At 42.2% G+C, this 22,441-nt stretch overlaps 1 protein-coding gene across 2 annotated transcripts; it reads left to right on the forward strand.

Annotated features, from left to right (window-relative positions):
• The first annotated feature begins 4,800 nt into the window (after positions 1 to 4,800).
• Positions 4,801 to 21,894, forward strand: LOC132858872 (protein NLRC3-like). Of its 2 annotated transcripts, none has more exons than XM_060889413.1 (5): positions 4,801 to 4,872; positions 11,048 to 11,099; positions 11,559 to 11,763; positions 12,023 to 13,365; positions 20,392 to 21,894. In XM_060889413.1, the coding sequence occupies exons 3-4, from the start codon at positions 11,610 to 11,612 to the stop codon at positions 13,207 to 13,209; spliced, it is 1,341 nt and encodes a 446-aa protein (XP_060745396.1). In that variant the 5' UTR covers positions 4,801 to 4,872; positions 11,048 to 11,099; positions 11,559 to 11,609; the 3' UTR covers positions 13,210 to 13,365; positions 20,392 to 21,894. The 2 variants fall into 2 exon arrangements, with proteins under 2 accessions (XP_060745396.1, XP_060745397.1); XM_060889414.1 differs by having other exon boundaries at positions 4,825 to 4,872; positions 11,562 to 11,763.
• The last annotated feature ends 547 nt before the right edge of the window (positions 21,895 to 22,441 follow it).

The following is a 22,441-nucleotide window of genomic DNA, read 5'->3' on the forward strand; positions in this document are numbered from 1 at the left end:
AATATAGAAACAAAAACTGATGAGGACAGTAGAGGTGCTCCAATTGATTGGTTGCCGATCATAATCAGACGATAATTGCTTTGGGAAGTTTGATTGGTGGTCTCTTTAAAGGCCGATTTAGAAAAGGCAATCAAATGACGCAAAACTCGCAAGACAAATATTTTACGCCCTGCTAAAATGGCTTCACCGGTCTGGCAATTCTACATGGTATGTGAAAAAGACAATCAATTAACAATCTGCAACCTGTGTAACAAGCAAATTCTACAAATTGGGAAGAACCCAAAGCATTTTAACACCACAAACATCATCACACATTTGAAGGTAAGTGAAGTAAAGCGATATGAGCAGTTTTCAAGAGCGCTAAGAGAGAGTGGGAGAGTTCCACTAAAGTGCCACTCACTTAGCTGTCTGTAACAGAGATGTTTTAAAGACAGCAACTCTATTGCAAGTACAATAAGAAGCATAAAGAAATATAAGACAAAATAATGGAATTCATATGATCATAAACTGCCGTCTATTGTGGAAGACAAAGGGTTCCGGCGACTCATGTCCTACTTGGATTCACATTGCACTATGCCAGGGCGAAAATATTTCATGGATGAATGACTGAAACCAAACAGTGTTTACACATGGGTTAGATGAAGGACAACATAACAATAATTTGTTTCATGAGTGACATTTGGAGTGCAAGTGCATGTCCCATGTCCACTGTCGGGCACTCTATGGAATCAGACACGGAAAGAGGCATTGAGGGTTTATTGGAACACACTGGTGGTGTAGGGTATGGGAGGGGGAGTGAAGGAGACAGTGCAGTCCCAAAAGGAAAGGCTAAGTTGCAGATGTCTTCAAAGCGTAGAAGGAGAGAAGGATTTTGACCCAGGCGCGTGACTCTGCTCAGCTCAGCTAAACAGGCAGGCGGCACGTCCTCTTCTGGCGAATCTGTGGGAAAAAATAAGGGAGGCAAAGACAGCACATTAGAAATCCCATCCTACTCTGTCTTATCTCCCTTTAGCTGCTGAGCCTGGCTCTCTACTGTGTCTCCTAGCCAGAGGGTGAGTGCCACATAGGCGCTGCTGATTGGTTTCTGGCAGGAATTCGACCACCTCGCCTTGCGTCTGAATGATCGGCGCTGACTCTGGTGCTGAAGCTTTTTGCCGCGCTGTCAGTAGTGCTGGTGCTGAACCGTGACAAGCTGTATTTTGGCTGTGTAGGGCGGTGGCGTATGCTAAGCCGTCACACCATGTTGAGCCTTACTGTGCTTTTTGTTGCAGTTTTCAGTCTATAGCTAAATACTCAGTTTGTTCTGTCTTTTATTCTATTTATTGTTATATAATCTACAGGACAGTTGTATATATCTAAGCTGTTCCCAATAACTAACCAAGTGCAGTAGTGGGTATTTTCTTTGACAAACATTTTTACCAGAATCCTACACAGGGAGTGATCACTGGCAGACTAGTGCTAATTAAGACAAAATATAACCATTTTAATTTAGTGTTAATAAATTAATATGGTGCAACCAAAGGTCCTGAAAGAGTTTTATATTTAAACAAGTTTGTCAGGGCATTCCCACATATCGGCTCTTCATGCTTTCAGCATTATTTAAGCACGTCATTTGTGCATGTTTTTCACCAAATGATCTCTCTAGTTTTGTCGCGATCTGTGAGTTATCCTGCAGTCTCCCTGTTATGGTTTTTTTCTTTTGGTATACTTCTGTGTTCCAAAAAGTACTTTTCGCCAATTTGAGTTGCCCTTTTCCCCTGTGCTTTTCCTGGGGTTAGGGCTATCGTGCTCCAATGCTTTTCGGCCGGGTTGGATTATGTTTTTGGGATTTTGAGCCTTTTCCTATTTTTGCTCACCTTTTTCCATGTGGATTATTTTCTGCTTGTGAAAGTCCTTGTGTGGATTATTTCCCGTGTGTGGATTATGGCCAATGTGGATTAGGCTCTGTTCCGGTGGACTATTATTGCATATTGGCTACCAGCTTCCGTGTTTATCCTATGGGATTTTGCTGTCATATTGTCGTGCTTTTGTCTTTTTCCATTTTTGTTCATTTTGTCTCCTGTGTGGATTCCTGCCTGAATTGTTTTCTAGGATATAACAATTATTAAACTCCCCTTTTATTGGATGTTTGTCCTGCATTTGGGTACCTCTCTATCACCTCCACATAGATCTCTGGCAGCATCACCAGTAATTACAGTCATTGACTCTCTGTCTAAATCTTCTTCTATGCATGAAGGGCAGGAAGCTTTACCCTTGTGCATTTTTTTCTCGTTGCCTCACCATTTCCGAACCGAAACTACGTTATTGGTGAACGTGAGATACTGACTGTAAAACTTACCCTGGAGGAATGCAGTCACTGGTTGGAGGGGATGAACAACCTTTTCTGGTCTGTATGGACCACAAAAACCTGAAGTACCTCCGGATAGCCAAGAGGCTGAAGCCCTGATAGACTTGTTGGGCTCTCTTCTTTGGGAGGTTTAGCTTTGCTCTGTCCTACCAGCTGGGGACCAAAAACAGCAAGCCCAATGTTCTCTCCAGTCAGTTTTCCCCTGATATCTTTGAGGCCACCACTGAGCACCTTAGTCACCATTCAGGACCTCCGGCGGGGCATAGAAAGAAGAGTTCACAAGCCGTGTCAAACTTGCCTATTCCCAATGACTGTCTGGAGGATAAACTCTGTTACTGATCACCTCCTGTCCCGAGTTCTCAGGTGAGGTCACAATTCCTATCTCTTCTGCCACCCCAGTTTCCCTCTAGCCTTATTGGTTCTCCAGCAATGTTCCTGGTGGCCCTCACTCAGACAAGATGCTTGTGAATTTGTTGCTGCCTGCCCACGATGTGTCCAACACAAGAGCCCTCGAACTCCTCCATCTGGTCTCCTTTGGCCCCTGCCAGTACCTTGCCTTCCGTGGTCTCATATGTCTTTAGATTTTGTCACCGGTCTTCCTCTTTCTGCTGGCTGCTCCACCATTCTCTCTGTGGTTGACAGCTTTTCTAAGATTGTCCACTTTGTTCCCCTGCCCAAATTTCCATCAACCAAGGAGACAGCCGAGCTCCTCCTTCAACACTTTTTCCGACTCCATGGCATTCCCCGGAACATAGTCTCCGACCGAGGACCCCAGTTTACTTCCAACTTCTGGAAGGAATTTTTCCAGCTCTTAGGCATCTCCATCAGCCTCTCCTCTGGGTTTCACTCCTGTGCAAAGGACTGGTGGAACAGCTCAACCAGGAGCTTTAGACTGGGCTTCGCCTCCTCTGTGCCGAAGATCCTTCTTCCTGGTCCTCCAACCTGGTATGGGTCGAGTACGTCCACAACTCTCTGCCCTCTGCTGCCAACTGTCTGTCCCCTTTTCAAGCAGCATATGGCGATCAACCACTATTGTTCTCCACTCATGAAGCCTCGGTTCCTTAGGAAACTCGAGTAACTTGGGATTTGAGCCTTTTAAAATTTTTGCTCACCTTTTTCCATGTGGATTATTTTCTGCTTCTGAAACTCTTTGTGTCGATTGTTTCCCATGTGTGGATTATGGCCTATGTGGATTAAGACCTGTTCCGGTGGAGTATTATTGTTTATTATTGGAGTATATTCTCCTGCTTTTGCCTCTTTCCATTTTTGTTTATTTTGTCTCCTGTTTGGATTTGTGTCTGAACAGTTTCCAAGGATTAAACTATTATTAAACTATCTTTTTATCGGATGTTTTTTCTGCATTTAAGTTCCTCTATATCATCTCTCTATTAAGTTCCTCCATACCAATCCCTGACAAAGTTAAATGAACTTTTAACCAGTTGTGATCATAAAGATGATCTGTTTCTAGGAGGAGACTTTAACTGCACACAAGATGAGTCAATTGAGTCACATGGGAGCTTTGGTATATACACTAGTTTAAGTTGCCTGTTATTTGATAAACATAACAGCTAAATCTGTTACAAAGATCAATTTAATTTAATTTACATTTAATTAATTAATTAATTAATTTTATTCTTATTTTTATTTTTGTTTCTATACTTCCTTTAAAGCTGCTTTGAGACAATGTCAGTTGTTAACAATGCTATACAAATAATTTGAATTGAGCTGTCTAATGACCTGTGGCATGTCTCAAGCCATGACACAGTGTCTCGTTCCCTTCTCAGGAAATAGCGCTACATACTGTATGTAAACTGAGATGTTTTTTAAGTCTGATAACAGAGAACACACTGGCAAATGCAGAAACACTTCAATAAGCCACAAACACAACAGAAATGTTTACAAAATAGAAATGGGTTATCAGGGATGATGAAAACATCTGGTGGTCAATAATAAAACTAAAAGCCGAAATCATAAGCTGAGTAGGAATGATCTCATTAGCTACATCTTTTGTTCTACCAATGTCTTTATTTTAGGTTCCTTCATCACTTTTTCCAAAGTAACATTATTTATTAACATAAAAACAATTTACACACTAATCCTCACTAAGATCAGATGCTTGTTCCCTAGTGCTAGATAAAACAAAGACAGAGCTAACGATACTATATCAAGATTATAAAATCGTGTGGGATGTAATAGATTTTTTTTCTACACTTTTAAATTCTGTTCTCTTTATCTACAGCTTTGTTAGTTTTCAGAAGTTGCAAAAGTTTTCAAAGGTTTTTATTTAACCAGATCAATGACTTCCAATTCATCTGCAATAAACAAATCACCCGATTACAAACCTTTAAAAGTAAGAAGATCACTTCTTTTTTTATCATGGCTTTTATAATCCCATGGAATAATGTCTGATAACAATCCATGTGCTTGTGTGTGTTTATTACACTACCTCATTACTCTTTGCCCTTGGGGGCAATAAAGGTGAAACCGAGCAGCTCCATTTTATCCTGAGAGGAAAATAAAACAAAGTGAGTATCTAAATTTAAAGTTACAATATTTAAACACACAGAATTGACACCAGATGAAGATGAGTTTTGTTGGTTTGTACTGAAAATTTCAATGTAGGTGTTGTTTTATGACTTTATGACGGCTGATATGGTTTGATTTAACAAAAATATGTTGAAGTGAAGCAATGTGTGTACTGCAGAAGGAACCATTACCGCCAACATGAGTGTGTATAGAAAACAGAGATTAAAGTTAAAAGATAATTTTACATTCACCAGGGGTCTATAAAGCGTGCATACGCACAAAATGGGGCTGGAAACGTATGTACGCCAGTTCCCACACAAAGGTTGTGATCTATAAAAAAACAAGCTTGACGGGAGAATGTCCGCACCTTTAAGCAAACATTGAGCTGTGCATACGCACATTCTGGAGACAAAGGGAATTGGTGACACAGATGGTGAGGTCGTGAACTGAAGTTAGACTGTAGAAAATGAATGTGAGAAGAACAATTATAAGAATTAATGACATTTAATTTTCACTCCCTTTCATACATTATATCCACATTATCATGAAGATTAAATCCAACAGTGTTATTTGTGCCGATTGTTTTAGGCTATATACATCTAGTAAAATCCAAACGTAAGTCAAAATTTATTCAAAAAAAATAAATAAATAAAAATTAACAATAATCAGCACTGCCTTACAGTCACATTGTCCACAACGGGAGCACAGGAGGAGATGGCACAACTACATGTGATACAGAATAGCATGAAATACCCTTTTATTAGAGAACTGCAGAACACAGTGTAAAAACATTACAAAACTGTCATGAAGAAGCATGTGTTCACTATAACATTTTCGTCTTATATTTTTGCCCACAAATTCATTCTGTGATTTTGTCAAGGTGTTAACGGTCAGTCTAATTGATAGAAACATATAAATCCTCCAGTGACCCAGGTATGTAATGCTTCATGATGGTACTGCTGGCACTGTTGGAGGATTACGCCAATGGCAGAATAAGGACAGTTTTCAGGGACCATGGTGATTTCCTGGCCCATGATGATGACTGGCTAATAAGCTGATTTAGATTCCCTAGAGCTGTGCTCTTGGATCTATGTGCTGAATTGGGTCCAGTATTAGAGAGGGCAACACGCCGGAACCATGCCATCCCAGTCTAAATACAAGTCCTCATCACTCTGGGGTTCTTGGCAACCGGCTGTTTCCAGCGGGAATTGGCTAGACAGGTAAATTATTTATATTAAAAAAACTATAAGTAATCCTCAAATTTGTCTCTAGGACCTTTTTGTATATGAAATAATTCTATTGGAATCTATCATCTCACCCTATAGGTCTGGTATATCACAGCCTTCCCTGAGTGCCATAATATCTGTCGTTTTGAATGGTATACTTAATATGGGTAGTCGATACATCATGTTCCCCTACACTGTGCGAGATCAGGCCGAAATTAAAATGTCTGGTTTCCCAAATGTAATCGGCGCAATTGACTGCAGTCATGTTGCTATAAGGGCACCATCTGAAAATTAATTTGCTTATGTTAATAGAAAGAATGTGCATTCTATTAATGTGCAAATCATATGTGACTCCAACATGACCCTCACAAACATTGTGGCACGCTGGCCTGATTCAACACATGATTCCTTTATCTTGACACATAGCAGTGTAGGGAACAGTCTAAATGCAGCCGCAGTACGTGATGGCTGGCTTCTTGGTGAGTTTAACAATATAAAAAAGTAGAAACTGTAAAAATTTAGTTTTTAATATAATTATAACAATGTTGCTTTTAATATAATTATAACCTGAAGGCGACAGTGGCTACCTCTGAGACACTGGCTCCTCACCCCATTTTTAAACCTGCAGAACGCAGAGGAAACTCATTATAACGAGGTCCACTCTCGTGCCTGCGCAGTTGTGGAGCGTGTAATGGGCGTGTAAAATATGAGACTGGTACTTCCATGGAACTGCCTGGCTTTGTGTCTTCAGGAAAAGTCTTCTTTTCACACCACAGCCCTGAAATTTGAGATTTTCATATTCCATTTCTTTAACGTAGTAACTACTATAATGAAATTTTTACTTTTGCTGGTTATTGTCAATGACAGTATTTGCTCCAACACAGAGACAATAAGAAACATGCTGCTGCTGCAAGGTAATGCAGGAAGAATTCATCCAGAGCATATCTATACTGTGGAGGAGGAGGGCGAAGAATTAATTCTTTTGCTGCAGACTGGGGCTATGCAAGTTCCTTTTCTAGGGACCTCGATGCTGTGTAAGGGCTGATGCTATGGGAATACTTCTGTGAGGAAGTTGTGTCTGAAGCTCTGTGTGCACACACGCCAATTTAATGGCTCAGGAAGGAAACGTGACGAAGTGATTATTAGCTTCTTTGTCTTCAGGAAGCGCTCTGTGTATGTGTGTTAATTGTCTGTCCTCCCTGACTAGTGCAGGCAAAGAAATATATATACTGTATTTTAGGGAAAGCTAGGTGGAAAAAACAATAATATGTTAAGATCTGGACATTTTAAGAGATGCGTGCATCCATGTCCCTGCTTTTTGCATTGTTTGTTTTGGAGAGGAGCATGCCCGGTCAGCTCTCGAGGGAGCCGGCTGCGTGCATTGTGAGGAATTCCCTCTGCGTACTCTCCGATCCCTCCGGCTGTATTTTCAGCTTCGGGTGCGCCTCGTGGTTTGGGTCCCGCATCTGTCGAGGTCATGGGGTTCGCAGGTTGAGTTAACGGAAGCGGAGCAAGAGACAGGTATTTCCCTTTCTTTTGCCCTCTCCTCTGACTCTGTTCACTCGGTTTCGGTTTCAGGAGCTCAAGCTACGATTTCTCCTGACCTGGAAGAGAACATGCTGCTTTCCGCATTGGGCACTGAGGAGCTCAATGAGGGGCTTTCCACCTCTGAGCTACCAATGCAATCAGTGGCATTCAAGGAGCTCCTCGAGGTGGTGACACGAGCTGTGTCTAGGTTACATTTAGGTTGACCTGAAGAGGAAGTTAGTGTTGTCCGTTCTACAACAAGCTAGACTACAACAAGCTAGCTCTACAAGCTAGACGACTGCATTCTGACTTCAGGCTGCAGGCCACCTTCCCGCAGGCAGCTGCCATTTTTCCCAGACCTCCATGCTGAGGTCTTGGGGAAATCCCTTTTCAGTGTGTCTTTTTTCTCCTGCCATGTCTGAATATTCAGCCATTATAGGGCTTGAAAATCATAGGTATAGGGCAATGCCTGGGATTGAAGAGATGCTTGTGGGCTCACCTACAAGTCTTGTAGGACTACTTTAGCCCTTGTGGGTAAGGCGTACACAGCAGAAGGCCAAGCAGGTGAGGCCCTGCACACCATGACAGTTTTGCAGGTCTACCAGGCTGACCTGCTGACAGAGTTCGGCAGTGGCGAGGGGTTGGGACCTCAGGTGATAGCTGAGCTCCACCAAGCCACCAATTTTGCGCTCCGTGCCACGAATCAGACAGCTCACTCCATAGGCCATTCAATGGCTGCGCTGGTTGCCATGGAGAGGCACCTGTGGCTCAATTTGACTGGTATTAAGTATAAGGATAAATCCATTCTCCTGGATGCCCCGATTTCTCCTCAGGGCTTGTTCGTTGATACAGTGAGTACTGTCGTCGACAGGCACCAGGAGGTGAAATGCCAGTTGGCGGCATTCAGGGAGTTTCTTCCTTGCTGCAGTGAGCAGCCTGGGCCATCTTCCAGCCGAACCTAACCCCCTCCTGGCTTACTCAGGGCAGTAAAAAGGGTTAGTGTAGCGGCCCGTGCCCCACACTGTCTGAGACTAGGGAGGCCGGTAAGCGTGCCCGGACCCAGACCCGTCAGGTGAGAGGGGACCTTAGGTCCATCATCTCGGTCAGGCAGGCTACAAAGGATTTCTGATGCCCAAGGGCTGGGGTTCCTAGGAGCATCCTATTCAGGAAGGGTCCCCCTACTGCCCACCCCACTGTCTCCGGTGTTTTGGGGAGCATTAGGGTCTGTGCCTGCTCCTCTTCCTTGCATGGATCTCCCTGGGTTAGCACCTGCCAGTGCGCTCTTTCAGGGCACCCGGGTGGTCTACACAAGGTTGACACCACTATTGGACAACCAGGCAGCATGGAGACTTCTGCCAGGGGTGTCTCAGTGGGTCCAGGATACTGTAGACAAAAGGGCACAGGATCCAGTTCTCCTCCCGTGCTCCACATTTTCAGGGTGTGTTGGCAGGCTCCAGGTGGTGTTCCTCCAAGAGGAACTTCTCTCATTCCTGAGGAAAGGGGCCATAGAGCATGTTCCCCTCCCAGTGCAGGACTCCGGCTTTTACAGCCGATAGTTTATTGTTTTCAAGAAGGACGGGTGCTGCGTCCAATTTTGGACCTGCGGGTTCTGAATTGTATTTTGAAGACTTACAAGTTCAAAATGCTTACGCTCAAGGTTATTATGTCCCAGATCAGGTCCAAAAACTGGTTTGTGACGATCGACATCAAAGACACTTATTTTTGTGTAGGCATTCTTCCAGGGCACAGGAAGATCCTCAGGTTTGCTTTTGGAGACAAAGCATAACCAGTATTGTGTCCTTCCATTTTGGCTTAGCCTTTTCACCACACACATTTACAAAGTGCATGGACGCTGCCCTGGCACTGTTGCATCTCCAGGGCATCTGTGGCGGTTGAAGACCTACTTATTCAGGAAACATTTCAACTAGCACTTCTTTCCTTATCTTTTGCATTTTTAAAGAAAAAAAATAAAAATAAATAAAAAACACCTTTGACACGTTTTCATTGTAACTCTGAACAAATGTTTTAAACTCATGATATCTTAAGTATGTAACTTAGTGATCCAGCATTAATGTATTCAATGTTAGAGATTTAAGCACTTATGTACGTCGCTCTGGATAAGGGCGTCTGCCAAATGCTGCTGTAAATGTGTACTAAATTACCTGTACGACTGACTCATTCTGGCCCAGTCGAAGGCTATGGCAGCCAGTCATCGAGATGCTGTGCTTGCCCATATGAGGTCTCTAGGCCTCAGATTGAACCCAGAAAAGTGTGTGCTTTCTCCTTCTCAGAGAACCACCTTTGTGGGGGTAGTTGTGGGGGTAGACTCCACCATGATGCGGGCACATCTGTCTCCCGCTCGGGTGGCTTCCATCAGCTATTACGCTAGGTTGAGGCCTATCTGTCACCCGACGCACAAAGGGTGCTTGGCCTTATGTCGTCAGCAGCCAATGTTATCACAGACATCCCCTCAAGGTTATAAGGGTTGTGCGCCATGGGCTTTGTACCCTTATGTGGAAAAGACCCCAGTTCCTGGCCATGGGTCCCACTCTAGGGCCGTGTCACCCATGCAGAACTCTTTCAACAGACACCTCAAATTGAATGGCTGCCCTGCCCAGGGACTATGGGTGGGCCCCTATCTCTCATGGCACATAAATTGCCTAGAGATGAGGGCTGTGTTTCTAGCATTGAAGCACTTTCTCACACACCTCAGGGGTTGCCATGTCTTAGTACGGACAGACAGCACGGCAGTGGTGCCCTATATTAATCATCAGGGTGGTCTGCGTTGCGTTTTTTATTCCGGGGCATGTAAATCGGGAAGCAGACTTCCTGCTGAGGCAGGTGCTGAGGCCCAGGGAGTGGCGTCTCCACCCCCACGTGGTGAAGCATATTTGGCAGATTTTCAGCCGGGCGGAAGTGGATCTGTTTGCCTCCAAGGAGTCGACCCAATGTCCCACAAGTTTTAGCCAGAGACACTGTGTCGCTGGCCACACTCCGGGTGTCCTCTCGCACTTCCTTATACAAATATAAGCTGGAGTAATGTGATGTACATGCCCTTATATGGACTTACTGCCATGTAATCACTTTGTCACGTGTCCTTCCCGAGCCATTAAATTGGTGTGTGTGCACACGGAGCTGCAGACACAACTTCCTCACAGAAGCATTTCCCATAGCGTCAGCCCTGACACAGCATCTCATTCCCTTCGGGTTACATACATAACCTGGTGTAGTTTTATGGCTAAACTGTATATTTACACATGGAAAATGAATGACAATATAGCTATTTTATTAATTTATTCATTAAAAAGGTGTGTATCTAAATATGTTAGGAAATCCTGACATCAATGTATTGTGTTAAGAGTTAGTGCATGTTATGCAGCTATGAATAAATAGTCCACATGGTGTGTTTTGTTTTTCACAGACCTCAAAAGAAGAAATCAAACTTCAGAAATACATTGGAGTACATATTCAAGGTACATGTCTTTTAACTTTTAAACATTTGTTTCAGAGTTGTGAGACTCATTTTTCCTGAATCCCTGTATCATGATGAATAAAACAGATTACATTTTAAATTCCTGAAAAAAAATATTTTTTTGTATTGTATTGTGTGTTACATATTTGGACCTTGGTCATCAGGACCTAAAGGATAGTTGTTCGTTTGAAACATATGGCCACAATATACCCACAAATTCATCCTTGAAGGTGCCTTAAAATATCTCTGCAGTGTGTTTGTCTATTGGCACAAGCTTACCATGAGGCCTCGCTGGCATACACCAAGTTTAGTGAAATTTGGCCACTTTGGGGTGCTATACTGAAAAACAGGTTTAAACACCCATGTATCTATGTACAGAATTTTATTCATGGTGCTTAGCCCCTTCATTGCTCCTTGCAGCTATATTTAGATGTTATGGTTACTGTGTGTTTCTAACAAGGAGCTGGAACACAAAGTCATCACTCTGATAAAGAATGAGTTGAAGAAGTTTATGAAGCTTCTAAGACCAGATTACCCAGCATGCACTGAGATGGAGATGGAGGAAGAGGAGGGTCTACACAATGTCAGAGAGGGAGTGCTAAAGATTACACTGCATGTTTTGAAGATCATGAACCACACAGATCTTGCTAACACACTGCACAACAGTAAGAGCTCTGAGCCATGGCTTTATTCCATCAGGTTTACTTTAGAAAGAGGAAAGTGTTTCAGAAATGAACATTTTTATGTACATCTGTTTTTTTTTCTCTTGTGGTTATTGATCTAGTTTATGGTTACTCTGTACAATGGCCCTGTTCTTTCAATAATATTTAGGGAATAAATCAAGATCAGCATAATTAAAGTAAAATACATTTTATATTGTACCCTGTGATTTTGCATAAAAAATGTTGTTACTTTGTTTATTAGAACTCGCCTCTGTATATCAGACAAAGTTGAAATCCATCTTGAGGAAGAAGTTTAAAAGAATTAATGAAGGAATCTCACAGCATGGAAGCTCAGCACTTCTGAACGAGATCTACACAGAGCTTTACATCACAGAGGGTTGTAGTGGAGACATCAATAATGAACATGAGGTCAGACAGATTGAGACAGCATCCAGGAGATCAACAACTCAGGAAAGAGCCATTAAATATAATGACCTCTTTAAAGACAAGTTGATCAGTACTGTGCTGACTAAAGGAATAGCAGGCATTGGAAAAACAGTCTCTGTGCAAAATTTCATTCTGGGCTGGGCTGAAGGAAAAGCAAATCAGGACGTCTTCTTCATGTTTCCACTTCCCTTTAGAGAGCTGAATCTGATGAAGCAGGAAGGTCTCAGTCTGATGAATCTTATTCATCACTTTTTCCAAGAAATAAGAAAATTAGAATTCATAGACAGTGACTCGTACAAAATCTTGTTCATCTTTGATGGTCTGGATGAGTGTCGACTTCCTCTAAATTTCCAGAAGAATGAGATATTGTGTGATGTGACAGAGCCAGCCTCAGTGGATGTGCTGCTGACGAACCTCATCAAGGGGAATCTGCTTCCCTCTGCTCTCCTCTGGATAACCACAAGACCAGGAGCAGCCAATCAGATCCCTCCTGAGTGTGTAGACCAGGTAACAGAGATACGAGGCTTCAGTGATCCTCAGAAAGAGGAGTACTTCAGGAAGAGGATCAGTGATCAGAGCCTGGCCGATAACATCATCACACATCTGAAGTCTTCAAGAAGCCTCTACATCATGTGCCACATCCCAGTCTTCTGCTGGATCTCAGCCACTGTTCTAGAGAGAATGTTGGGTGAAGCAGAGAGTAGAGAGATCCCCAAGACTCTGACTCAAATGTTCACACATTTCCTGATCTTTCAGATCAAACACAAGGGTCAAAAGTACCATCAGAAATGTGACCCTGATCCTCAGCAGACCAGAAAGAGTATCAAGGAACTGGGAAAACTGGCTTTCCACCAGCTGGAGAAAGGAAACCTGATCTTCTATGAGGAAGAGAGTGTGGCATTGATGTCAGAGAAGTGTCAGTGTAATCAGGAGTGTGTACACAGATCTTCAGAGAGGAGTTTGGGCTTCACCTGTGGAAGGTGTTCAGCTTTGTACATCTGAGTGTTCAGGAGTTTCTGGCTGCTTTATATGCATTTTTCTGCTTTGGATTCAGAAAGATAAATGTGCTAGTGGAGCAACACACTGGACATTTTAATTGCTTCAGAAATCCAACTATGTCTGATTTCCTAATGTCAGCAGTGGAAAAGGCCTTACAGAGTAAGAATGGATATCGGGATCTGTTCCTCCCCTTCCTTCTGGGTCTATCGCTGGAGACCTCTCTAAAAGCCTGTTTATTCTACTCTTACTGTTCTGTCTTTTAAGCTTCCCACTGAATCTGAAATCCTCCGTATGTCAGCTTGACCCTTTACCAACTTACCTGCTAAAAGCCTCTCTACCTGCACTCTCTTCTCTTATAACTCACATTATTCACTCCTGTCTAATTTCTGGCCTTGTTCTATCTTCTCTTAAAACAGCTGCAATAACTGGTGCTAACACCAGTAAAGTCATTTCTGTCCAATATCAAATCTCCCTTTTATTGACAAAATTCTAGAAAAAGCAGCTGCCACAAAGGTCCATGTTCACCTTCGTGACAATAATCTGTTTGAATCTTTTCAGTCTGGATTCCATACTAAACACAGTACAGAAACAGCTTTAGTGAAGGTCATCAATAGAGATGAGCCGGATACTCGGCTGAAATGAGTATCCGGTACGGATAAAGCACTTCTGCCGAGTACGAGTATTATACGAGTAATACGAGTCAATATCTGTGCTCGGATTGAATGAAAATCATCATTGGGTAGCTGATTGTGTCAGCGTTCTGTGATAGGCTAGTCACAGCACCCCTCCCCTACAGTGATAGGCTAGTCACAGCGCCCCTCCCCTACAGTGATAGGCTAGTCACAGCGCCCCTCCCCTACACACATACAGATGTATTGTGTTGCTGTGTCTCGCTCTGCTCACTCACAGTCACACACAGAACAGCTCTCTGTCTCTCCTTCAGTCATTCGGGTTCGCGGGTCTTTTCCGTTAACTTTTAGGGTTTCTTCAGCTTTTTACTTCGGGTTGTAACGTTAATAATACATACTTACTAACCAGTAGAGTTCTGGTAAACATGGGTTCGTTCAGACGTGGTTATTTTTATTACCAAATTAATTATTACCAGTTAAAGACCCGCCCATTTCAAGACGAGCCCCGCCTACTTCCAGATTAGACCCCACCCACTCCAAGTACAGATACAGATACGGATAATTCATATGGATAACAGATACAGATACAGATAATGCTGTACTCGCTCATCCCTAGTCATCAATGATCTCCTGATTATATTAGATTAGATTAGACTAGATTCAACTTTGTCATTACACATGTACAAGTACAAGACAACGAAATGCAGTTTAGGTCTAACCAGAGTGCAATAGCAGCAAGTGCAGGATATACAGTTTTTATAAGATTTAAATAAGTTAAATAAAGTGGTAATATGGAAGTGATTTACAGTTGTGTGTGTACTATGAACATAATATACAGATTTACAGAAGGATATGTGCTGTAACAAAATATATGGCTATTATTATAAACAGTAATTTACAGATATGTATGTTCTATGAATGTAATATACAAATGAATATATATGTGCTATAAATATAATATACAGATGAATATAAATGTGCTATGAATATAATATACAGATAAATATATATGTGCTATGAATATAATATACAGATGTCTATTACTATAAACTAAAATCTACAGAAGGGTATGTGCTATAAACAAAATATTGTTATTACTATAAACCGAAATATACAGGAGGATATGTACTATGAACATAATATAATTGTCACGGTCAGCGCACCTGCCTCGCTACTCGACTGTCAACACAGAGAAGCGCTGCCGGAGTACTAGTCATTTCCGGACTGCATCTCCCATAATCCCCGCTCCGGGGCTAATTACACCGCCACCTGCACCCAATTACCCATTTCCTATAAAACATGAATTTGACCGTCACTCCAGTGCGAAGTCTCGATTTGCCACAGCTGTCAGTCTGAGCGTTCTCTTTCCTGTGTATTCCCGGTTGTTTACTTTGTTCTGTTTTCCTGTCTGTTTGATTGTTTGCCGCCTGCCCTGACCTTCTGCCCCTTTTCTGACTACGTTTACTGGCTCTCCTATATTGCTGTGTTTCCTGGTTATTACCCTTGCCTGTTGTACTACAAGTCTGTGATTAAAGCTTGCAAATTCCAATTCATTACAATAATATAATGCTGTTACTATGACAGAAATCAGGTGGGTATATACAATGTAAGGCAATGGTGAGCAGCAATGCAAAAAAAGAAGAGCAAGTGTGCAAATGAGCATAGTTTTATATAACAGTCCATTAGTGCAATAACGAATTGTGGGGTGAGAAATGAGCAAGAGAAGTGAGGTGTGTGTGTGTGGGGGGTGGAATGAAGGACAGTAGGATCAGCGATGGGTTCAATAAAGAGACATCTCTAGGAAAAAAGCTGTTTTTTAGTCAGCTAGTCCTGGTCCGGAAGCACCTGAAACGCCTGCTGGAGGGCAGAAGTGAAAACTATGGGTCTATGTGCGGGATGAGAGGAGTCCTTAAGAATGCTGCGAGCTTGTGGATGTCCTCCATGGCAGGAAGTGGAGTCCCTGTGATGCGCTGGGTGGTTTTCACCACCCGCTGCAATGCCCTGCGCTCTGCAACAGAGCAGCTCCCATACCAGACTGTAACTCAGCTGGCTAGGTGCTGGATCTCCTCCCTGTAGGCAGTCTCATCATTGTTGGTGATGAGACCGATCACTGTAGTGTCATCTGCAAACTTAATGATGGAGTTAGATCCATTCACAGGCCTGCAGTCGGACATGAAGAGGAAGTAGAGAAAGGGGCTCAGCATACAGCCCTGCGGTACAGCGTTGAGTGTGATGGTGTTGGAGCAGATGGAGCCTGATCGAACCTGCTGGGGTCTGTTGGTCAGGAAGTCCATGATCCAGTTGCAAGTTGTGGTGTTAATGCCCAGATCTACTAATTTGGATATTAACTTGGATGGAATGATGGTGTTAAATGCTGAGCTGAAGTCAACAAACAGCGTACGTGCATAAGTGTTCTTATTGTCCAAGTGTGTGAGCACAGACTGCAGTGCCATGGAAACTGCATCTTCTGTGCTCCTATTGCTGCGGTAGGCAAACTGGTGAGAGTCCAATGTGGATGGCAGTGAGTCCTTCAGGTGAGCTAGGACCATCTGCTCAAAGCACTTCATGGGGAGTCAGTGCTACAGGGCGGTAGTCGTTCGGGCACGTTGGGCTGGAGTGTTTTGGCACTGGCACAATGGGAATGCATTTAAAGCAAGTACGAACAGCTGCTTGGGCAAGAGACAGGTTGAAGATGTCCATGAAGACCAGAGCAAGCTGCTCAGCACATGCGCTGAGTATGCATCCAGGGATGTTGTCTGGTCCAGCAGCTTTGTGTGTGCTGATCCGGCTCAGTGCGTTGCAGACATCTGTGGAGGAGAGTATGATTGGAGGGTGGTCAGCAGAGGGTTTGTGCTTGGTGGCAGTTTCTCTGTTGTCTCTCTGAAAGTGAGCATAAAAGTCCTTAAGCTTGTTCAAGAAGAGGACATCAGTGGCAGCGGGGGTGGAGTGGGGGGATTTGTAATCACTGATGACTTGAATGCCTTGCCACATGCGTCAAGGGTCTGAGTTGGAAAAATGCTCCTCTATCTTCAGCTTGTAGCAGTGCTTGGCCTCTTTGATGCCCCCTTCGTGTTAGCTCTGGATGTGCTGTAGGCCTGTGCGTCACCTGATCTGAAGGCAGTATTGCGTGCCTTCAACAGGAGGTGCACCTCCTTGTTCATCCATGGCTTCTGATTTGGGTATGTGATGATCTGGTTCTGAGTAGTAACACTGTCTATGGTGATATTGATGTAATCCAGTACAGAGGAGGTGTAGCAATGAATGTCTGTGTGAGTGTCACTGGTGGCCTGAGATGCAAATGTACTCCAGTCTTTGTGTAGAAACCTTTCCGTGAGTGTGAAATCTGCTTCTTCGGGTTCTCACTGATGGCTTCACTCGATTGATGAGGGGTGCATTTTTGGGCTGAGGAAAAAAGAAAGGTGATCTGACTGTCCTAGGTGGGGGAGGGGGGTTGCAATGTAAGCCCCAGCCAGGTTTGTGTATACATAGTCTAAGGTTTTGTTCCCTCTGGTGTGACAGGAAACATGCTGGTGAAATTTGGGGAGCACTGCCTTTAAGTTTGAGTGATTAAAATCACCCGCAACAATAAAAGCAGCTTCCGGATGAACAGTCTGTTGTTTACTGATGGCCGCATAAAGTTCTTTCATAGCAAGTGTAGGAGCCAAATCGAGCTTTGTGTTAATTCCATGTTTCTTTCTTGTGAATAGTAGTGAGTGAATGATTATATGGCCATAGAGCTGTCTACCCCACCTAGAGGACAGTTGGGAGGCTGAAGGTAAAGCCCAAGGGGAAAGGCCTGAAAGACAGGAAGTCACAGCATCTGGGTGTGGCTGAGAGGGCAAACAGTCTTTTGACCGTGTGGTGGTGTGTCATATAAGGGACCGCTTTAATTTAATTGTATATTTTTATTTTACTTCAAGTTTTTTGTAACATTATAACAACATCAATAAAAGGTCATTGGACAAACTGGATCAACCTCTATTCCTCATCTACACAACTGCACGCGTCAAGATATATCCAGCTCAGCCACTAGTATTAGCAATTCAGGGAGCAAAGGAACGACCAGGAAAGGCTGATATAGCAAGCTTAGCATCAGCATCGGGGGAATGTAAGCTGCTGTTATAATGGTGGAAGTGAACTCCCGTGGTAGATAAAACGGTCTACACTTAACCATGAGAAACTCCAGGTTAGCTGAACAAGGTCTCCCAACAATAACAGAGTTCATGCACCAAGCTTTATGCACCAAGCTTTGTTAACATAAATGATTATGGCTGCTGATGCTGGACTATTGACAATTCTTGTCCTGTTAGATTTGAGTGCAGCCTTTGATACGGTTTCTCACACTATCCTACTAACCCTTTTAGCTGCTATTGGCATTACTGGTACACCTTTGGCTTGGTTCACTTCATATCTTTCTGAAAGTAATCAATTTGTTCAATTAAAAAATTTCCGTTCTTATCCATTCCCTATCAGTAGTGGTGTCCTTCACGGATCTGTTCTGGGCCCTCTTATATTCTTAATCTATCTTCTCCCCTTAGGTCATATTTTTGGGGCTCATCTTTGATAGTGTTTCCAGATTATGTTACCTCTATCTCCATAGCATTGCTTGTCTCAGCCCACACCTAACCCCACAAACTGCTGCCATTCTTACACATGCTCTGGTCACCTCCCCCATCAATTACTGCAATTCACTCTTATTGGGATAACCACAAAAGTGATCCAGATAAGTTTCTTCACAAACTTCAACTTATTTAGAACTCTGCTCCCCATATCAAAACCCAAACTCCCATCATGCATCACATTACTCCCTTCCTTTAAAGCTCTTCATAATCTTGCTCCACCAGACCTCTCAGATCTCATACAGTTCTATATTCCCTCACATACTCTCTGCTCTTCCTCATCTAGGCTCCTTATTACATCTGCCATTTAACCATCATGGGTGCCAGAGCTTATATTCACACTGCTCCTTGTCTCTGGAATTCACTCCCCGAAAACATCCGTAACACAGAATCCATCACCACATTCAAAAAAAGACTCGAAACCCATTTGTTCAGAAATGCTTTTTCCACATGATCTTAGGCTGCACTTGAATCTCCTTTATGATTCATGTTAGATAACTGATTTCCTTCTTTATATTGTTTTATAGTTGTTTACTGTTATTTATTATTATTTTTTTGTTTGTATGGTGACCTTGAGTGACTTAAAAGGCACATATAAATTAAATGTATTATTATTTTTATTTAAAAGCTTTATTGGCCAAAAAACACACTTTTCCCACAAAAAACTTCACTGGTTTTGGCCCTGGCATGAAATAACCAGCTCGCATGATTTCTCTGATCATATCAACAGCATATGTGAAAGTGCCATTAAGTACTTGTCATGTGAACTCACTATCATACTGATTGGAGTTTAGGAGCAGACTGATTACTATAAAAGGAAAGAAGAAATGCTTCCAATCATTGTGTACTTACAAAAGACTTTTTGACAACGGACGGGTGTCAAGAAGGACAGCAAGGAAGCCACTTCTCTCTCAGAAAAACATCAAGGACAGACTAAAATTCTGCAGAAAATACAAGGTTTGGACTTTGCAAGACTGGTGAAAAGTTATTTTCTCTGATGATGTTCCCTTCTGACTGTTTGAAATCTGGATCTGAAAAATTGTCTGTCCGGAGAAGAAAAGATGAACACTACCATGAGTCCTGTGAAGCATCCTGAGTCCATCCATGTGTGGGGTTGCTTTCCAAAAAAGGAAGTAGGATCACTCACATTTCTGCCAAAAAACACTGCCATGAATAAAGAATGGTATCAAAATGTCTTGCAAGAGCAACTTCTCCCAACAATCAAGAAGCTATTTGTTGTTGATCTGTGCATTTTCCAGCATGATGGAGCACCATGCCACAAGGCAAGAGTAATAATGAAGTGGCTCAAAGATCATTACATTGAAATTTTCACAAATTGTGATTAACTTTGCAAAAGAATTTTTTTAAATAATATTTTAGATTTAATGAATGTCTATATGTTGATTCATCTAAATCTAAAGTTAATATTTGTATATACAGTATGTCATTTAAAGGTAAAATGTTTTACTTAGTTTATTTCTTTTGCTAAGTGCCATGATTTGACATCACAAGGTGACTTCTCATTTGTAGTGTCATTACATGTCATGAAAGACATGTTCTCATTTACTCTGACCAGAAAAAAATGTTCACTAAATTGTGTAAAAAGTAACTAGCTGCCATTTACAGCAAATAGTGCAATCTTTTATTGCTTGGTTCTTTCTATCATTTATTTAAAAGTACATTTATTTGCACGATTTGCTACTAATTGATTTACATTTTTATTTTGCAGTATTGCCCAGTTCTACTATCCCCTATTTCATCACAGCACACCACCAGTAGCACCAAGTGATGACCTAATTATATAACTTGGCTGCCCAATATCTATAAACAGAGTAAAAAATCAATATGTAGGGTTTTGTCAACCTACTACATATGAATTGTTATATTTATTATGTGTTTGAGATCAGTGTTCTGATTATTAATTATTTCTTTTGTAGTCTGCATTGGTGTAATCTGACAGAGGAAAGCTGTAGACTTCTGTTCTCGGTTCTCAGCTCAAACTCCTCCAGTCTGAGGGAAATGGACCTGAGTAACAATAAACTGCAGGATTCAGGAGTGAAGCTGCTCTCTGATGGACTGAAGAATCCACACTGCAAACTGGAGATACTAGAGTAAGATCAAAACACACACACACTGGGTTCATGTCATGTAAACTTAAGTTCTGTCATCTTTACTTTTGTGTATTTGTACTTTGATTAGGCTTAGGCTTAGGTGGGCAAATGTGGACAAAGTCTCCCCTCCAAACACAATTTAGGGGAAATAATAATGGAGTAAATAATCCACTTTGGTCTATTTCATGTGACTGTGTCCATATGTGTCCTGATGACATATACCATACACACACCGGAACTGTATTAAAGATTATAGGATTAGTTAAGTTCTAATTTATGTATGAAGCTTGTCACTCCAGTGACAACCTCGAATATGTAACCTCATGGGACCATTCCCCCCAGTAAAAGGCAAAATCTACACTACTGATGAAACTCTGCTAAAAGTGGGGAGTAATACAAAAACTCACCACAGGCTACCACCCACAGACAAATCTAATGGAAACGGTAAGCTGAAGGTCAAGATCTCTTCATATGTAGGAGACCAGCATAACACCCGGCTTCAGTGGCTCTCTGAGTTCAGGTTTGCCGTCAACACAGCCTAATATGAGATTACAGCAAGAACACCTGCAGAGCTAATGACTACAGAGTTCTAAAAGGACCAATGAAATGGTTAGTACATTGATTGCTAATGGCATCTAAGCTGCCTAGGATGGCCTAGCATCAATGCTTGCCTTGTTTCAGAACTTGCAGGACTTAAAAGATCTGCTGCTAATGTGTTGGTGCCAGATACCACAACACACCTTCAAAGGACTTCAGGAGTCTACTGTATGCCTCTCAATGGTTTAGAGCCTTTCTAGTGACACAAAGGGGACCTACACAATATTCGGTTGGTTTAATGTTATGGCTGATAAGTGTGTAGAATTATTTTATTTGCTAAAATGCACAATATGTGCAGTGTTGGTTGAAGGACCATTAAAACAGAAACTCTGTAAGAGAAACACACTGACATTTCTGTTACATGTTACACTTTAGGTGTATTATGGCTGTTTGTGTGTTTGAGATCAGTGTTTTGATAATGTTCAGTGTATTGTTCATAATTTGTCTTCCAGGCTGAGTTCATGTAATCTGACAGAGGAAAGCTGTAGAGTTCTGTCCTCAGTTCTCAGCTCAAACTCCTCCAGTCTGAGAGAACCGTGTTTAGACCACCAGGGCCCTACACCGATTTTCTTAGAGAATTCACAGATTTCACATTTTCTTTCTGACCTATTGATTAACTTTGATAAAGCATTAATTGTAGGAGATTTTAACATTCATGTTGACGACACAAATGATGCGCTAGGACTCACATTCATGGACTTACTAAACTCACTTGGGCTTAAACAAAACGTCACTAGAGCAACTCACCGTCGTAATCATACACTAGATTTAATAATATCACACAGAATAGATGTCACTGATATAGATATCATTCCTCAAAGTGATGATATCACAGACCATTATCTCATAATGTACACACTACCTGTAGAACAGGCTAACTGCGTTTCACCACATTATCGTCTCGGTAGAACTATTATTCCGACCACTAAAGACAGATTCACAAATAACCTGCCTGATCTGTCTGGACTTCTTGCTGCACCCTTAAACACAGACGATCTAGATGAAATTACTAACAGCATAGGCGCTATATTCACTAGCACACTAGACACTGTTGCCCCAATCAGATTACAGAAGGTTAGAGATAAAACGCTTGCACCGTGGTATAATAGTCATACTCACACCCTCAAGAGAGAGACCCGTAACCTCGAGCGAAAGTGGAGAAAAACTTTAAATTAGAGGTTTTTAGAATTGCATACAAGGAAAGTATGTCCCGCTATAGACAGGCTCTAAAAGCAGCCAGGGCTGAGCACCTGAGCAAACTCATAGAAAATAACCAGAA

This window comes from Tachysurus vachellii, chromosome 16 (assembly GCF_030014155.1).
Source record: "Tachysurus vachellii isolate PV-2020 chromosome 16, HZAU_Pvac_v1, whole genome shotgun sequence".
Classification (NCBI taxonomy): domain Eukaryota; kingdom Metazoa; phylum Chordata; class Actinopteri; order Siluriformes; family Bagridae; genus Tachysurus; species Tachysurus vachellii.

Bases quoted from the DNA above. Each gene is read 5' to 3' on its own strand.
- LOC132858872 (XM_060889413.1), top strand. From the start codon at position 11,610: ATGAAGCTTCTAAGACCAGATTACCCAGCATGCACTGAGATGGAGATG. The intron at 11,764-12,022 runs GTAAGAGCTCTG...TTTGTTTATTAG, and splicing joins TGCTAACACACTGCACAACA to AACTCGCCTCTGTATATCAG.